The sequence below is a fragment of the Nelumbo lutea genome, chromosome 8 (genome assembly GCF_056320005.1).
Source record: "Nelumbo lutea isolate HS-2025 chromosome 8, American lotus-T2T, whole genome shotgun sequence".
NCBI classification, from domain to species: Eukaryota; Viridiplantae; Streptophyta; class Magnoliopsida; order Proteales; family Nelumbonaceae; genus Nelumbo; species Nelumbo lutea.
Genome location: NC_142691.1, coordinates 23,855,271 through 23,875,275, shown reverse-complemented (window position 1 = coordinate 23,875,275; position 20,005 = coordinate 23,855,271). Strand labels below are relative to the sequence as shown.

General features: G+C 35.6%; 1 protein-coding gene and 1 pseudogene across 2 annotated transcripts; one reads left to right on the top strand and one right to left on the bottom strand.

Annotated features, from left to right (window-relative positions):
- Nucleotides 1-1,958: 1,958 nt before the first annotated feature.
- On the bottom strand, nt 1,959-4,171 carry LOC148843380 (L-type lectin-domain containing receptor kinase IX.1 pseudogene; annotated as a pseudogene). The gene has a single exon (XR_016103681.1). The product of XR_016103681.1 is annotated as an L-type lectin-domain containing receptor kinase IX.1 pseudogene (transcript).
- Nucleotides 4,172-8,982: 4,811 nt separating this feature from the next.
- LOC148843379 (uncharacterized) lies at nt 8,983-12,662 on the top strand. Its single transcript, XM_088959407.1, has 7 exons — nt 8,983-9,785; nt 9,891-10,032; nt 10,189-10,426; nt 10,598-10,720; nt 11,134-11,268; nt 11,581-11,978; nt 12,063-12,662. The coding sequence occupies exons 1-7, from the start codon at nt 8,983-8,985 to the stop codon at nt 12,660-12,662; spliced, it is 2,439 nt and encodes an 812-aa protein (XP_088815533.1).
- Nucleotides 12,663-20,005: the final 7,343 nt, after the last annotated feature.

The window sequence follows — 20,005 nt, the reverse complement described above, 5'->3', positions numbered from 1 at the left end:
TTTGTCGGTCTCTCTTCTACTTGTCTTTTTCTCCCCAATCTATTAATTTTCGTCCAAGAGATCAATTTTATTATAATTTGGATCCTCATCTATATATACATTAATTGGTTTGTCCACGTTATCATATTTTTCCTTGCTTCAAATTCTCTTTTCTATTTTTTTTAATTTCACATAATTACCAATTAAATCAATAAATAAATCACATATATTTAATTATTTTTAACAATCATAAAGAAAGAGGGATTTGTTTTTCTAATGTTTAGTCAATTGGCACCACTTTCCCCCACTTCCTCTTAAATTCTCTGTAGTTTCTATTTATCTCCTAAATTATCTCTAACTCCTATTTATCTCTAATTTAGTAAACAGATTCTCTCCTAAACTATCTCTAATTCCTATTTATCCTCCCCCCCCCCCCCACCCACTTTTTATTTATATCTATCTAAAGAAAGTTTCAATTAAAAAAATTCAGAACTATTTAAATATTATAACGAAATTATATAATAACATCATGTTTGGAAGCGTGGGTGCTTTTGAAACCGATTTTCAAGAAAAAACGTCCATTCTTCCAAGACCCGTTTTACACAAAAAATGTTTCTGCCACGTGGGCAGTGAGCAACACAATGTTGTTTGGTATGTAACATTTTACATGTATGTGCTGACAGGTAAGCACCATGTAGGATGTACATCAATCAACCATTGGGGGAAACGGTTCACCAATGCATGAAAAACGTTAAAAGATTTAATAATGTTCATATTATTAAAAATTCAATATTTTTACAAAATTCATCATGAACTTATGTAGTAAATATATAAATTATAATTTAATGAATTATTCAATATAAATGTCATTCAAATAATAAAACTTTAACATTAAAAAATAAAACATTATTTAAATATTTCAATAACTAAAAATCTTAAATAAAAACATTAAAAATAGCTAAGTAATGTAACAAAATATTTAATATTACATAATAACATTAAAATAAATATATTCAAATAATGAAAATTTTTAAATATTTTACATTTTATATAAATATTTAAATAACAAAATATTAAACATGACAAAAATTTAAATAGTTAAAATAAAAAAATTATGTAATAAATTTAAAAATTTCTTAAAGTAGATAAATAATTATAATAGAATTCGTAATGTTCATATTAATAATATTTTAATATTTTACAAAATTAATAATGAATTATGTAATAATAGTACAATTATAAGTTTATGGATTATTAAATTCAATAAATAATTAATATTTTAAAAATTGAAATAACAATATTATTTCAATGACTAAGTAATATTGTAAATAACTAATTTCACTTATATCAATTAATAATTACAGAAAATAACTATCAACAAAGGTATATTTATTAGTAAAAATTTTATAATAATAGTGTATATTCATTATAAATATGCTTTCAATAATTATTTACAAATGTATTTTTATTTTTTTTATTTAATTGAAGATTAAAAATAATTATTGGATATTAAGCATCTATAATTTAACTTTTGAAATTTAATTTTTTGTATTTTTTCTATTTTTGTTATAAGTTTATTTTTAGTAATTATATATATATATATATTGTGGCTTTGTTACTTGCTTAATGAGTTGGATGTTCAATTGCTTACACTGCCTTTGATTTGGTGTGATAATGTCAGTGTTGTTTGCTTCACTAAGGCAGTCGATATGTTTCATCCTTGTCTCTTTGCATCTATGTTGATAACACTTATCTATTGTATTCTAGTATTCTATTATAACACTTACAAGAGCCATGCATTATAAATACAACAGCCAAATAAACGTCTAACTCACTGGGTTTTCTCATATTCTTATTGTCATTATACCAGATGATGTTTAAAACAACATTTGAATATGTCAATTGTCACGTAAGTAAGCACAAAATACAAGCCATTTATTTTTTCAGATAAAGAGCATGTATACACTCGGGGAGGAAAACAATAGAAAAAAAAAAGACAACTTACATTGTTTTATTCCAAAACCACATACATGCACCCAAGGAAAATAAAAGAAATAAACCGATTGAAAACATACAACATAGGGTTCCAACTTAGCGTGGATACAAGATTGATGTAGTGGAAATATCAGCAAAAGAATAATTATTAGCAGATGGTGGATTCGAGACATTATGCATATCCAGTGTAGCCGCATAATTGGTAGGCACAGGCATCTTAGGTGGGAGAGTGGGTAGTGGAGCTTCAAAACTAAGAACCAGCATCACTTGCTTTATGGAGGGTCGGAGGTTGGAATCTGGATGAGTACACCATAGCCCAACAACCATCAAACACTTCAATTGCTTTTCATCAAAACCCATATTTGTAAGTCTAGGATCTATTCCTTCAACAAGCATTTCTCTTCCGTAGAGCTCCCATACCCAATCTATCAACCTTACCTTATTTGTTTCTAGCCATGGTTCAATAGGCCGCCTTCCACAAGCAATTTCCAAAGCAACAATTCCAAAGCTGTACACATCTGACTCCTTGCTAGATTTCCCAGTTGCAACACATTCGGGAGCCATGTAACCCATGGTGCCAGCTAACACAGTTGTTTGTGCTCGTTGGCCATGGTCTACAAGTCTAGCTAACCCAAAATCTCCAAGTTTTGCATTGAAGTTTGCATCTAACATCACATTACTGGATTTAATATCTCTATGTACGATGCATTGTTCCCACTCTTCATGCAAATAAAACAACGCAGAGGCCAGTCCAAGAGCTATCTTGTATCTTACCTCCCATCCCAATGGTTCCTTCTGTCCAAACAGATGGGAATCAAGACTCCCGTTGGGCATGAACTCGTATACGAGGAGCAGCTCCTTTCGTTGGTGGCACCAACCCACAAGTTGGACTAAGTTTTTGTGCCGTACTTGACTAATGATCTTCACCTCGGACATGTATTCCTTTATCCCTTGTTTAGACCTTTGAGAGATCCTCTAGACTGCAATTTCCATATTTAGATCACTCAGAAAACCTTTATAAACCCCTCCGAACCCTCCCTCTCCAAGCTTTCGGCCCTCTGCAAAGTTATTTGTTGCACGAACCAACTCACCATACAAGAACCTTTTTGGTCCGATTCCCCTTTCAAATTCTTCATTAATGGAATTGCCAAAGACCATATCTTCCTCCTCTTCTTCTTCTTCTCTTTGCCTTTTCCTCTTGATCCACAGGATGAAAGAAATCACACCCAAGCCACTCATACTTGCCCCAACAACCACTCCAACCACCATTTTTGTCTTCCAATTCGTTCCCCCACTCGAATCAGACGACTCTACTTGTAAACTCGAATAAAAATACCAGGAGCGAACCACATGAAGCTCACCTGTTCGACCTGTGGAACCAGAGAACCCAACCATAACCCATTCCGGTAGGTAATTCTTCAGATCAACTTTAAAAGAGAGGCTAGAAGTTGGATTGTCAGCGTAGGTCCAGGAAACACTCAAGTTTTTTGTACTAGAGTTATAGCTAATATTAGCTATAGTCATTTTCCCATCCTCGAAGCTAGTACTAGTCCAGTTAGCAGTTGCTACTGATCTAGCTGAGTTGATGTCAATACCTACATGATAGGGTATAAAGCTCCAATTGTCTTCTGAGGGTACTGGGTCCCATTCATTTCCATAAGTATCAAACTCCACGGCAACAACTTGATTTTCTAAAGGGTCGAGTTCGCTGTATTGTTTAAAAATACCCATATTGCAGCATGTAGAAGGCAAGGCGGAACCATTGGGAGAGAGGAAGAAGGCCATTCCATCAGCATATCTTTCGTCATTTAATGAATCAATGTAAAAAGAGAATTGAGTGGTGAAGTCTGTGAGCGTTCCTGTTTCCTTGTTCCAGAGACGCACCGGGTCTCTGTATGTAGCTCGGCCACTACTCCATTCGATTTCGTTGAGTTGGATGTCTTGGCTGGCTGAGATCTTTGCATCGCGTTCCAAGTTTATTGAATCTCGTGCTTTATCATCGAAGCTGGAAAAGTTAAAGGAAATTGGATTTGAAAAGGGGATTAGCAACATGAAGAAGATGAAGATCTGAAACAGAGCAGAAGAAATTTCCGAGAATTGGAGACACAAGTTTCTTGAATAGGGGAGAGCCATATTGTTGAGAAAGAGCTTTTTGCAGCTCTGTTATACATATTAGTTTACATATATATAACCTTTTTTTGGTGAAATGTTCACATATATTAGCTCTGTTACATAAAATATACTCGTATCATTGGGCCACTGTGTGTATAAACTATATTTTAAAATGCAGTTGAATATATCAGCTACTCACTTCAAAAAAAAAAAATCCCTTTGGAATTTGGTGGTTTTTTATTATAAATACAGCTTTACTCTCCTAGCTCCAAAACCCCTCCTAGTTCTCTCTCTCTCTCTCTCTCTCTTTTAATCTACATCATTTTTTAAACATCGATCAAGAGAAAAATAATCTATACATTCTCCAATGAGTCTTGGGATAAGAGATAATTAAATGCTTCTTTTATTTTTCTTTATTCTATTTTGGAAATTTGTCTAAAATTCACCATAACTTTTCAGCATTTCTCTTAAACGCAGTGACTTTTTTAAAGTTTATTTAAAATGTATTAAATGATAGATTTTGAAAAACTATTAAAAAATTGTGTATTTTTCATTATAAATTATAGAAAATTATTAAAGATAAATTAATATAATGTTGGAAAAAGGATATTACTGATTAGTATACATTAGATATAAAAAAGTAAAAATATAGAAAATACAAAATATTTGTTCTCTGATTGTCTGTTTTACTTTTATTTCTATTTTTGTTATCTTGATTTCTTTTTGCTTTATTTTTTGTTATCATGTTTTAAAAGTTCGCATACTGAATTATCGCATTTTATAGTTTGGGAACCAAAGTGAAAATAAACCCAATATACAAGGTACTAATCGGGAATTTTCCCTTGATCATATTAGACTTGGATGTTAAAACTTGTATCTGTTTTGTAATTGAAACCAATGCTGATTTGACCCATTCAATATAATAAAAATCAAAGTCCGATTACATGTAGTCATTGTAATGTAATGAAATATATATATATAACAATGTTATATATAATATTTTTTATCTTTTATTGATAGTAAAGCGGGGCTGGACTACATCTAAATCGGACCCACCCAATTTCTGCCCTAATCATGGTGTTTTATATTTTATTATTAATTTCATCAATTTGCTTAAGAATTAAATATATACGGTTTCAAAAATTAATTACATGTATTTTTTTAAGGTGGCCAACATGAAGCTCTCTTAGTAGGTATTGTTTGGGTTGGATGCCGTTTTTTAGAAAACGGTGTCACATCAGCGTTATATCAGAAATTCATTTTTTGAGAAACGCCTACTATTTGGTAAGCTATTTTTCCAAAAAATGTTTTTTTCAGATAACACATTGGAAATTAAGAAAATCTAAGAAAATGTTTTTTTTTTTTGAAAAAATAATATGCTTGTGCAGCACCATTTTCTGAGAAAACGTCTCTCAGGAAACAGCATCGATCCCAAAAACCGCCTTAATAAAACGTTTAGGGCTGTTTATAGTTATGATAATTTTTCCTGTAATTTCAAATTTACCCTTTGAATCTGAAAATACTGTTCATCTTCTTCAAACCTCTGAACCGAAAGCCTAGACTATTTCAATTTTCAAATGCTGATTCTGAACCAAATACCTGTTTCTTTCTATTGCAAATGTTGTTTCTGGACCAAATACCAGTTTCACTGGCTGATCTAGCGATCCAACTGTCCATGTGACGAAGAAAGAAAGAAGGCCAAGAAGTTGATAAAGAATGTAGAAGAGTTGAGTCGTCCCAGAGAGACATATATAGTTCATGCAGATGCAGTCTTAACTTGTTTGAAGTTTCTAACGCTTGCGTTTGCTGATGGAACTGTTCAAGAGTACTATTTGCTTCCAAGAAGTATGCCAAACACTAGAGACATCTTGGTGAAACTACAGCTCGGTGTTGGATTCTTGTCATCCCTTTTGTTCACCATCTTGCCCTGACCGAAGCCGTACTCACTGAACCCAAAACATTGCTTGAGAAGTCTGAACAACCACCACAATTAATGGAGGGTAGAAAAACTGAAAAAGAACTTGGGCTACGGGTAAAGCAACAACTAGTATAATATTTCCCTACAATCAATTGGGGCTTCGGATTAGCATGAACACTTTGAAACATTTGATAATGTTTTTTCTTTTTTTTTTACATTGCTTGTAACTTGTAAATGATAGAAATGGATGAAAGTCGTTAATGGTATGGTCTAATTTGTTGGGAACAAGAGGATCATTACTTCATTGATAAGGGTTGTTATCTATTGGTCATTTCTCGTCATATGAAAATCAGAAATTGAGAGTGGTGCATTTAGGCTATGTTTGGTTTGAAGGAAATTAAAAATCCTTTCCATACTTTTTCCTTCATATCAAACACAGCCTTAGTGTTGATCCAGAGCCCCTGAACTTCATTTTCTTACTTAAGACTGCTCATACCAGTAGATGCCGTAGGAACTTCATGTGGGGCACTGCATGGTTTACGTGAAACCCACTTACCAGGTAGTAGGGACATAGAGATGTGCATAATTTTTTTATAATTCTTTTATTTTCTATGTTTGTCCTTTATTTTTATCTATGTTTTGAGTTTTAAATTTTTGGGTGGTTCTAAAATTTCTACCCCATTTCATAATCAACTATAAAAATAATTCTTGTTTATGATAAATGTATAATATTTGAGACATATCATTTTTTTATGATTTTTTTGTATTTTTTATTTTTATTATTTAATTTTGATATCATTGGTTGACCCATTTTATCCACACATTTGGACCTTTGACCCGCCATTTAGATGGAAATAAGTATTGTTTTCAAAAGTTAGCTTTATTTATTTTTTGTTACATTTTCATCATTGATAAAAGTAATAATCATTTATTACAATTATTTCTGTGATTACAATAAAAAGAGACCAAATTCAAATAGTCAAGAAAATAATCCAAAAGCCATGGGGAGATATTCCTACTTTTTATAATAGTATAGATGGATGGATAGATAAATGATTTGATGTCTATCTATACTAAGGGCAAATTGTCAAAAACAGTAGAGATATATTTAGTCAATTTCCTAAACCTTAAGGGCAGTTTAAAAAATTTGCCCTTTATTAATTTGCTGTATTTAATACTTAGCCCTACATCTGTGTTCATAGCAGATTTCAAGTCAATTCTAGACCATTCAGGCCATATATATTTTGGGGCTACCTAATATTAATATTAATATATAAAAGGTTGGACCTTGATACCAGAAAATCTTGTAATAATAAATAAACCAATATCATAAAAGTGGTAATCAATCAGCTGTTTTATTTATTAATTAATTAATTTATTTATTTATTTAATTCACCCAGAGATGTAGGGGCTTTGATTATCATGTCTTTCCAAAAAATCATCTGCCAAAAGTGTCCCAACTAAATGGGGCCGGCAACATGAATCATGTTTTGCCTTTCTATTTAATACCATTTATCCATTGTTTGCCCTAGCATTAGTACAAGACAAATCAGGATCTATGTCATTATTCATTAGAGTTTAGGGTCTGTTTGGTTTCTAGTCAGAATCAGAATCGGAATGGTCAATTCCCATAGTTTGTTTGGTTCAGACAGAAATGGGAATGGGAATTAAAATCAGCAGGAATGAGATTTCATTCCCAAAAAAGGGGCAGGGAATAGTCATTCTTTCAAATGGGAGAATGCCATTCCAACAAAAATGGGAATGAGATTCTGATTCCGCCCAACCAAACAGTTGGAATCGAAATAGCCTATTTCAATTCTGATTCCAAACCCCTATTCCAGCAAACCAAACGAACCCTTAATGTAAGACAAACTCGGACTGATAGAGTTTTTAATATGCCGTTCAATTGCTGCATCCGTTTATTATGAGACCTGTTTAATAAATTAATGCATCTTTCTATTATTAACCCACTACAATAAAGTTGCTTTTTTAAAGCCCAATAAAGCACAAAGCAGTCGCGTTTGATAAAAGATGACATCTGCAAGATACAAAGCTTTTCCAAGATAATTTCGATTCAAAGATCAGCCACAAACAAAATATCTACAATACCCTCCATATTCACCCCCCAATCATTCCTGTGACTTTTTAGGTTATGTTTGGTTTGAAGGAAAAAGTAGGGAAAGGAAGAAAAAGATATGAAAACTTATATGTATATTTGTAAAGGTTTTCTCTGACTTTCTCTTCCTTTCCCTATTTTTTTTCCTTCAAACCAAACACAATCTTAATTTTAAACCACCAAACGTGATACACGATCTAACATCCAACCTGATTATATTATTATATTATTGGACTTTGGATACGATAGTACTTGCTTCTGTCCAGTAATCCGATCCAATGCTGATTTGACCCATCAATATGTAATGTGATGAAGTATATTAATAGTAAAGCAAGCAGAACCGAACTAAATCCGAATCCGACCCGATTGCTACCTTAATCATGGCAGGCCTTATATATTTTATTATTAATTTCACCAATTTGTTTAACCCTATCTTTCCATGAAATTGGAGGATATGTTGACCTCTGAGTTTGGCAAGTCAAGGAAAAGAGAAATAACCACCTCCTACATGGCGACTGGCGAGTCTAGAAAGAAAGAACACAAGAAAAAGAAGTGTTATCTTTTAATGTGTTATCTCACACTCCATGAAAAGATGTCTTTGAGTTCTTGACTTCACCATTTCTTCCTCTTCAGGACTTCTCTATATAAACGCCTTATTGTGTTGAACAACTCAACTTCTGCACATCAACTCATTCAAAATTGCCACCCTCCCACTAAAAATGCCCATACCCATTTGTACTATCCACTTCCGCTTCCAGATTCACTACTCAGAACCTTGCAAATATCAAAATTAACCATTCTCTCTCTCTCTAGATCTCTTTCTCTCACAGAGGTTATCTTTGTTATTTTATACATATAAAACATGGCAAATGCTCCAAAGAAGGATGAGAAAGGGATTAATCCAGCAGAAAGCCCAGAAAACTCGATGCTAGTTTCCTGGATCCTCAACACGAAAAAACCGAGCCTGCGTTCTACGATCACGTATATGGAGGACATGAAGGATCTATGGGATGACATCAAAGAACGGTTTTCAGTAGGCAATGGGCCAAGAGTTCAGCAACTCAAGGCAGATCTCGCGAACAGCAAACAGGCCAGTCTCCCAATCGTGACATATTATGGCAAACTGAAACAAATCTGGGAAGAACTTGCTAATTACGAGCAAATTCCGACATGCATTTGTGCAGGCTACAACTGTAATATTGCTGCAAAGCTGGAGAAGAGACGAGAAGAAGAAAGAGTCCATCAGTTTCTAATGGGCTTAGATGACACAGTATATGGAACAGTGCGTTCCAATATTCTGGGCACTGATCCGCTGCCAAACTTGAACAAAGCCTATGCCATGGTGATACAAGAGGAGCGGCTGAGAACCGTGACCCGTGGCAAAGAAGAAAAAAGAGAGGCGATGAGCTTTGCTGCACAAGCACAAGGTGGCACAAAAAGAACGGGACACGACACAAAAGAGAAATATGGAGTGTGCACAAACTGCGGACGAATAGGACATGAGGCTGAGAGTTGCTTTCAACTCATTGGCTACCCGGACTGGTGGGGGGACCGGCCGAGATCTAATGGAAGTGGGAAAGCTCGAGGCCGAGGAACACAAGGCAAAACTGGTCGTGGACATGGAAGCGTACAGAGAGCAAATGTTGCGCAAATGGTAGGGCAAACGTTTGAACCAATCCATGCGACAAAAGAAGATCGTACATCATTCGGTGGATTGACTAATGAATAGTGGTCCACTTTTCTTAATCTCTTGAATTCTTGCAAACCCAGCACAAGTGAGAAGTTGACAGGTATGAATTGGATAATTGATACAGGAGCCTCACACCATATGACTGGGAACTTGGATCACTTGCATGATACCGAGACCGTGACTGGTTGTCAGGTTGGATTGCCCGATGGAAAGCATGTCATGGCAATAAAGAAAGGGACCGCCATTTTAAATAAACACATGAATCTTACTAATGTGCTTTATGTTCCTCATTTGAATTGTAACCTGATATCTGTGTCGCAATTATTAGAGGAATCGAATTGTAATATCCAATTCACTAATAAGTTTTGTGTTATACAGGACTGCACTTCGGTGATGGTGATTGGTGCGGGTGAACTACGTGGAGGGCTCTACTGCTTCAAAAGTGCGTACTCAAGCAAGGTTCATAAAGCAGAGGTCGAAGCTTCATACGAGTTATGGCACAAGAGAATGGGTCATCCTTCCGAGAAAGTAATTAAACTTCTTCCTAATTTGAACATTAGATGTGGTAGTGGAAATCGGATTTGTGGTGTTTGTTCAAAAGCCAAACAGACAAGAGGTACGTTTGATTCTAGTGAAAATAATGCTAAAGGGACTTTCGATTTGATTCATTGTGATTTATGGGGTCCGTAATCTGTACGGGCGTCTCGTGGTGCCTCGTATTTTTTTACTATTGTTGACGATTTCTCGTGAGCTGTTTGGATTTTCTTACTTAATGACAAAAGTGAAGTGGGCAAAACGCTGCGGAACTTCTTCACTATGGTTAAACGCCAATATGAAAAATTGGTGAAGATAGTTAGAAGCGATAATGATACTGAATTTACTTGCTTGAAGGAATATTTTTCTGAGCAAGGTATAATACATCAGACCTCATGTGTTGAAACACCGCAACAGAATGGACGTGTCGAGAGAAAGCATAGACATATATTGAATGTTGCCAAAGCCCTTAGATTTCAGGCTAATCTCCCTATTGAGTTTTGGGGAGAGTGTGTTATGACGGCCGATTATCTGATCAACAGGACCCCTCCACTTTCCTTTTGGGAAAATCACCGTATGAGATGTTGTATGGGCAGAAACCAAGCTACAAACATATACGAACGTTTGGGTGTTTGTGTTATGCGCGAAGCCTAAATCGTACCAGGGATAAGTTTGCCAGTAGAGCCAGACGTCGTGTCTTTGTGGGATACCCCTTTGGGAAGAAGGGGTGGAGAGTTTATGACTTAGAAACCAATGAATATTTTGTTTCCAGGGATGTGGTGTTTTCAGAAACTGAGTTTCCCTATGCTATTGAAGAAAAACAAGTCGAACACGGACACAATGATGGTAATCTTGAATATAACCAGGTGGAGACTGAAGTGTATGACGAGGAAGATAGTGAAGAGAGGGAGAACAAAGCGACAGGTGTGAAAATAATGAAGGGGAGCATGATGTAAGGGGGGGGGGCTCTGTGGAAGAAACAAATGCAGGGAATGAGCAACTTGGACGAGGCCATAGAATGAAGCATCCTTCCAGTCGTCTCAAGGACTACGTCATACACACCACATGGTGTTTCAACAACAGTCTGAGCCCCTCTTGCCAGTTCACCTCAGTGATCTCACTCCTCAGGTACTCCCTATCCTATAACACAGTATGTGAATTGTGATAAATTTTCTTTGCGACACCGCTCTTTCTTAGCAGCTATCACAGCTAGTCATGAGCCCTAGAGTTATTCAGAGGCTGTCAAGGACTCTCGTTGGAGAGAGGCAATGAGAAAGGAAATTGAAGCTTTAGAAAACAATAGAACCTGGACAGTGGTGGACTTGCCGCCAGGGAAGAAGGCTCTCGGAAGTAAATGGGTCTACAAGATAAAGTACAACTCGGATGGCACAATAGAGCGGTACAAGGCGTGTTTGGTGATCTTCAGAAACAAACAGGTTGAAGGGATTGACTACAATGAAACGTTTGCGCCTGTGGCAAAGATGGTTACAGTTCGGACATTCCTTGCAGTTGTTGCGGCTAGAAACTGGGAACTACATCAGATGGACATGCAGAACGCATTTCTCCATAGAGATTTGCAAGAAGAAGTGTATATGAAGATGCCTCCTGGATTTGCTTCAAGACTACCTGGAAAGGTGTGCAAGCTGCACAAGTCACTTTATGGTTTGAAACAGGCCCCTCGTTGCTAGTTTGCTAAACTCACGACAGCCTTGAAACAGTATGGCTTTACCCAGTCACAATCTGATTACTCATTGTTTATGCTTCGACGGAAGCACAAACAGTTAAATATTTTGGTTTATGTGGACGATCTTGTCATCTCCGAAAATAACGACAATGCCATTTTGAGATTCAAGAAGTATCTCAGCCAATGCTTCCACATGAAGGACTTGAGAACTTTGAAATACTTTTTAGGAATGGAGGTCGCCAGAAACCAGAAAGGTATTTTTCTTTGTCAGCGGAAGTACGCGTTGGATATCATATCAGAAACTGGTTTGTTAGGCGCTAAGCCAGCTGGACTTCCCCTAGAACAAAATCATAAACTAGCTCTGGCAGATGATCCTCTGATGATAAAGCCGGAGAGTTACAGGAGGCTAGTGGGTCGTTTAATTTACTTGACCATTACCCATCCTGAATTGTCCTATTGTGTGCATGTGCTCACTCAATTTATGCAGAACCCCCCTGAAGAACACTGGGAGACGGCTTTGCGTGTGGTGCGATATTTGAAAGGTGACCCGGGACAGGGAATTTTCCTTCCAGTTGACAGTGTGATCTTCGATTGTATGCCTACTGTGACTCTGACTGGGCCAGGTGTCCACTGACACGACGCTCTCTCATAGGATACTTTGTTTTATTGGGCCAAGCGCCTATATCGTGGAAGACAAAGAAGCAACTTACAGTGTCCAGATCATCAGCTGAGGCAGAATACAGGTCTATGGCAACAGCTGCATGTGAATTGAAATGGTTAAAAGGGTTGTTGCATTCAATAGGAGTTGATCATCCTGACCCTATGCGGTTATACTGTGATAGTCAAGCAGCCTTGCATATCATTGCGAATCCGGTCTTCCAGGGGAGGACTAAACACGGTGAAGTAGATTGTCACTTTGTCTGCAGTGAAATCCAGAATGGGAATATACGACCTTCCTACGTCCGGACTTCAGAGCAACTTGCCGATATGTTTACAAAGGCCAGCAGGCAACAATTCGAACATCTTCTTGCCAAGTTGGGCATTTCCCATTTATATGCTCCAACTTGAGAGGGGGTATTAAGCGAGCAAGCAAGCCTTATCTTAGAATCGCCTTATCCTCTGTAAACCTTATCATTATCTCTTGTATGTTTTAGTTGTTCTTGGTTTTGTTTTCATTATTCTTTTAGGATACTGTAATTACATTTCTAGCGGTGAGCCGAACTCTACTCTGTATATAAATTCCTTTTAGTTTCATATATATGTTTGCTCAATATCAGATTCATATATATGTTTGCTCAAACTAGTGAAAGTGCGCGTGTGATTTTGTTATTCTAAATGGACATTAGTTGTAGTGGTCATGAATTATATTTTCCTTATTAAACAAACATGAAGATCATAGGGGAAATAGATAATTAACTGTTCCTCCCTGTCATATTGAGTAGATGAGGAGATTTCTTCTACATCTTTTTACACACTTTGGAGGCAGATATCACATACATCAATAAGCCAAAAAGATAAAAGTGAATTATCAACTAATGACTGTGCAGCTTCATCATTTCACTTGTAAGTGTCTATCAACTAACTCCATGGCTTTTGAATTTTCTTGGTTGCAATGAGAAATCAATCCCTTTGTTTTGTTTAAAAGCATTTCCATCTCCAAATTACTCTTACCAATCAAAACAAGATTCAATATATGAACAATAAGAGAAGAATCCGTAAAAGAAATAATAATGACAAGAGAGAAAAGCCCAGAGTCATACTTGGACTCCTAGAAATCATACCAAGATGTAGTTTGAGCAAAAAATAAGAATGAAAATACAATTCCAAACTAATAAGAAAACATACTAGCACAATCAAAAGATTTCCAAAAAGAAAGCAAAATTTTGATCTTAAGCTTATATAAAGTTAACATTGACTTGTTAACTTTCACCCTTAAAACTGAAAAACAAAAGGACTTTTAACCTACGATGCCCTCGCTTAACGGCCTTTCCAACTGGGGGGTTGCCAACCGGACTAGTTCGTCTCGAAATCAGCGGATGCGGTGAGGACGACAGGGAACTCCTCCCACCCGAGGGTGTTGGCTTGCACCAGCTTACACGTCTAGAATCGTTGGGCATCAATGATTGTACGTCCTTTCCAAAAGACGAGGATTGGAAACTGCCTACATCTCTTATGTCCTTGGTGATTTGTAATTCTCCGAGGTTCGCACCCTTGCCGGAAGCCGGACTCCCCCCTCAACTTCAGGATCTTATAATCATTGGTTGTCCTCTTTTAATCCTTATTTCCATCTAAACGGCAATACCCATATCTCTTATTTTCTTTCCTATTGGAAGCTAATTAGATAAAGCAGAGATTATTTAAATCATATATATGCTGAAATTGAAAGCATAACTTAAATCTTTTTACTATTTTATTGTCCTTTTGTTTTAATCCTTTTTTCCATCTTAAATAATCTCTGCTTTATCTAATTAGCTTCCAATAGGAAAGAAAATAAGAGAGATTTTTGTATTAATCCCACCGTGTATTGAGAATATCTCCCCATGAACACTAAGTGCAGGAGATTCCCAATACAGGGTGGGATGGGGTTGTTTGGTCCATGTAAGGTGCATCTTTACAAGGTGACACGAGTGAAAATCAGTAAGAAACAACAGAAAATAAAATTAGAAACTGTAAGGTGGTGTTATTTTTTTAAAAATATTATTTTCTTTTTTGTTTCTTTTTTTTTTTTTTGCTGTGCACTATTAAGGAATGGTCTATCCTGTAAATGGTGTCGTCATGTATGCTTTCCTTTGGTAGGTCCAGAAAATCCTCTAAACCCGGGTCCATAGGATGCAAGTTCATCCATTTGGTATTGTAATGATGCAGAAAATTAACCAGATTATAATTTTATGCATGTTATAATAACATCATTAGATCCATCATTTAATAATAATAATAATAATAATTGTAATTTAAAATTTCTACAGGTGCATATTTAGTACAAGTATTTAAGTTCATTTTTACTCATAGTGTTACTTTTATTAATTTTCAATTTATATCTTAACTATGATATATCTAAAATTCAAGTAATTAATATGAAAAAAAATCAATTGCACGTGCTTAATTACTAGTTTTTAATAAAAGTTCAATGACATGCGAGCATACACCAATTTGATATTTCTACAAGCCGCATCTCACCCATTTTCGAATCGTCTGATTTGGACCATTTTGGACCGGTCCAATTCAATGTTCGAATCGTCCAACTTTTTTTAAATTCATTTTAATTTAGATTGGTTTCATCCCAAACCCAGTTCATTGACACCTATATTCTTATCTTATATCAATGGACCAGATATTGGCTTAATTCAACTAAATCCAATATAAATCTAATAAATATTTTGGACCGGATTGGTCCAATCCACTATGTCTTTTCGGTCCGTCCAATCCGTCCAAATTGATTTTGGACTGGACGGGGCCTCAAAGAAGTTATGTAGCAGCCTCCATGGCCAAAAGGTGTGTATAAAACTTATATATCATTTACAATAAATTATCATAACAAAGATTCAATAGTCATACATGCACAATACACAAAATACAACCCTACTCGTGGCACTTAGGATAAAGGCTACCATACATAGTACTATGGAGACAAACAATGCACTGCAGCATACAAAGTACATGGTCCAACAATCCAAGAATGCGAAAGCAAATAATAGATAGTGGCGATTCGCCAAAACCGGACAATATACATCAATATTTTTCTACAGGTAAACTTATACCTCGTGCAAAATTGCATATATATATACCACAGCACATGATTTCATATCACAGAAAATAACCACTGCAAAACCATTCATTGCATTATAGCAAAAGGTCCAAATATGACAAGAATACAAAAATTACAACAAACTGAAAAGAAGAAAACAAAATATCAGGATTGTTGCCCAACAACAGTCGAGAGAGATTCTCTAAAACCCTAAAGCAGACTCAAGCACTCCTCTGCCTAAGAAAGAAGCTGACATTGCCTTAGCCTCTCCTAACCCAAGTTGCACAGAAGTAAGCTCCTCATCGAGCTCCGCTATCACCTTCTCCCACCACTCTACTTTCCTTTGGCGAGAAGACACCTCCCTCTTAGAATCCGCCAAGCACTCAAACAAAGAACTCTTGATCCATAATGGGGTGCATTTGCAATGGTCTCAATTGGAGAAAATTCTAGGGAATTAAATTTATAATTCCCCACATTAAAACATTCATTTGAAAAAGATGTTGTATGAATTCCATCACAGTTGGTGCAAAAATGGCTAGGAGATGCTCCTGCAATAATCCTATTTTGTAAACTCTACTTGTGAAGCTCCTAAAACATCCGAGCATTTATTCTTCTCTTGCTTAGAAATTGGCCCTATTTGGCTTAGCTTCTCCTATGGATTTCGGGCCAATGGTATACAATGTTGGAGATCTGGTTTGAAGAAGGGATACAAGTAGTTATAGCCAACCGTTCTACCTATATTCGTCCAGTGGTTTTCAAAATTGACCCAGAGATTGAACCGATCAGGGGTTTGGTTATCGGGTTGAACAGTCCAATCATTTGAATCAAGCAGTTGGCCTATTTTGACAAAAAATAAAATAAAAAATTAAAAAAAAATGAAAATCGGTCAAAACCATTCAAACAGTTAATCGCCCAAGTCAGCGATTTATTGTTCAAAACCAATGATTTTTATAGAAATCCAGTTTTGGGAAAAACCAGAACCGATCATACTGAGGAAACTTGGTCACCTCCAGAAGCGCAAAACTGGAATCATCATTAGAAATCACAATGAATGCTTCATTTTTTCTTGAGCGATGCCTATCCCACTGCATGTCGCGATGGAGGCTATCGAATTAGAGAGCGATGATAAGGTAGTCATTGAGGCAGTTTGTTCTGATGCTGACCCTCATTGGAGAGTCTACACCACTATTTTTATTTGTCGCAATCTTTGCTGTACCTTGTCACAGTGCAATTTGTTGGTTATATATTGACTGTGTAATTGAGTAGCCCACAAATTAGTTCAGTTTGTCATTACCCATAATACAGCCATGACCTGGTTAATTATGCTTGACTTTATTCGGTTTATGGTCTCTCATGAGATGTAATTAATTGATGAATGAAAATTCCTTCTGGCTTCAAAAAGGGTTGAAGACTTAAATCTCTCTTAATTTGTCACCTACATACTCGAATGTCCCCTCCCTTTTCAAATTAAATTTTGACCTTGGTCCTTTGGTTCATAAATTGTTATCTCTTACGACGGTAATACAACAATGAATATACTCTAAGGCCTAAGCTAAAATTGGAATTAAATTAATTCTAATTAATTTAGAAAAAAAAGCACATCTCTTTCAACTTGGAATAGTAAAAACTTTATGCAATTGACATGACAACACATCAAGTTGAATTCTTCCCTCCAAGAATTCAATACCAATCCTTTTGGTCAACTTCAATCATCTCTAACAATTGTAACACGTATTTGCAGCTTCATTCATATCTTAGGGTCTATTTGGCTTGTGGGTATAGGGGTCTCGAATTGGAATTGGAGTGTTCATCCTAATTTCAATCGTTTGGTTACATAGAATCGTAATCCTGATTTCATTTACAGTAGAACGAAATTCACCCATTTGAGGGAATAATCATTCATGGCTTCCCCCTTTGTAGGGAGTGAGAATCCCATTATAGCTGATTCTCATTCAGACTCCGATTCTGATCTACATCTGAAATTCACCCATTCTTGTAACATTTTTTTTTTGTTTATTGTATTTTCATGATGTCACATATAACATAATAAACCAAGAAAACGAAAAATATAGATAAGCCCAATGCAAATTTTTGATTTCCATGGCAGAGCTATAAACATTCAAAATGTCAACAACCCACATTCTATTTATTAATGCCTACCTGTAAGTTGACATCAATTTCAACCTAGCACCTATCCCAACCCAATTGTAGTTTGTGCCTATGAATTCTGACCCTGGGCTAACTGAACCATCATTCTCTCATACTAAAAGAGTATAATTAGGATTTTCAAAATTGTAGCTGCGCAGCATTATTTTTACAGACACGGACAGAAAATTAACGTTTTTGGCATCCATCTCAATAGAAGTCAATTCCAACTTGAAAAGTAAGGATATATTTTAGTATTTAGGTAGAAATATGAAGTATTCTATTATTAATGTCTCAAAAAGAAAAAAAAAACAAACAAACAAACAAACAAATACATCCCTTAAAAAACCAATACCCATTCGTTTGGTCAACTAACAATTGTAACATGCATTTTCAGGGTCATTAATATCTTAGGGACTGTTTGGCTTGTGAGTATAGGGGTTTAGAATTAGAATTGAAATGCCCATTTTAATTCCAATTGTTTGGTTAAATAGAATCATAACCCCGAATTCATTGTTACTAGAATGGCATTCCCCATTTAAGGGGATATAATCATTCCCGGTTTCTTCTCCCTTGGGAATGTGAATTCCATTGTAGTTGATTTTCATTCCAGTTCTGATCTACATCTCAACCAAACAGATGGGGGAGAAGACCATTAGCATTTCAATGTCAAGGGATGCCAATTTTGATTCTTACTAATCAATGGGGCCCTTAGTGTGACAATTGGAGTTAGAGTTATAGTTGCAGGTGATGGTGCATGTCCTATAAATGAACTTAGGTTGCTTGCGTTTTTCTCATAAATTTTTCTTTTGCTTACTTTATTTTCATGATGTAACATAAGACATAACAAATCAAAGAAAGAGTAATTAGGATTTTCAAAAACTTAGCTCTGCAGCATGACGTTACATTTTAACAGACACGGATAGATAATAGGTGAGGTTTAAGTCTTTTACAATTATTATTCATGTCCCCACTTAGAAAGATGAGAAAATAAAACAGACATATCGCTTTGTGAAACTCACTGGAATTTTCCTAATTGCAATTTTCCTTAGCTTCTATATGTCCTTACCATGTGCGTAGGTTAAAAGTCCTTTTGTTTTTCAGTTTTAAGGGTGAGAGATAACAAGTCAATGTTAACTTTATATAAGGAACTTTGTGGATATGAAAAAACATAATTTATTCAGTATTTAAAATTCAAATTAGTGAAAGTTTGTTCAGTCAATGGAATTGAAAATTGGGGCGATTTATGACAAAAAAAAAAAAAACATTGAAATAAACGATGCAGCAAGGAAGCCAAACTTAGTGGTTTAAATGCTAAATCTATCAGTAAAAAATATGAACAACCCAAAAGATATCTTGTGTAGAAAATAGTCTTAGTATCAATGATTCTATATATTTATTTGAAGTATTTAACCATCATGTACATTATTAATTTCATTCTCACACTATTGAAGCTTCAACAGCAAAGCACCATGTTAAGATGCATGTTGTAAATGGCTAATGCAACATCTTTACCACCATTGGCATGATAAAGCATTAAGTTACCATTGAAAGAGCTATAGGCGCATTTTTTCTTCCCTCCAAAAAAACCAATTATAATATGTATTTGCAGGTTCATTCATATCTTAGGGTTTGTTTGGCTTGTGGGTATAAGGGTCTAGAATTGGAATTAGAATGCCCATCTAATTCTAATTGTTTGGATAGGTAGAACTATAATCCCGATCTCATTCTTACTAAAATGGTATTCCCCCATTTGAGGGAATAATCATTCCCAGCTTCTCCCTCCCTTGAGAATAAGAATCCCATTGTAGATGATTTTCCATTCTGGTTTTGATCTACATTGGAACCAAACAGATGGAGGAATAGACCATTAAGATATCAATGTAGAGAGATTTCAATTCTGATTCTGACTAATCAAATGGGCCCTTAGAGTGATAGTTGGAATTAGAGTTATAGTTGTAGTTGATGGTGTCCTAGAATTAAGATTAGATTGTTTGGGTCTTTCTCGTAAAGTTTTCTTTGATTTATTGTATTTTCATGATGTCACATAAGACAACAAATCAAAGAAAGGATATAATTAGGATTTT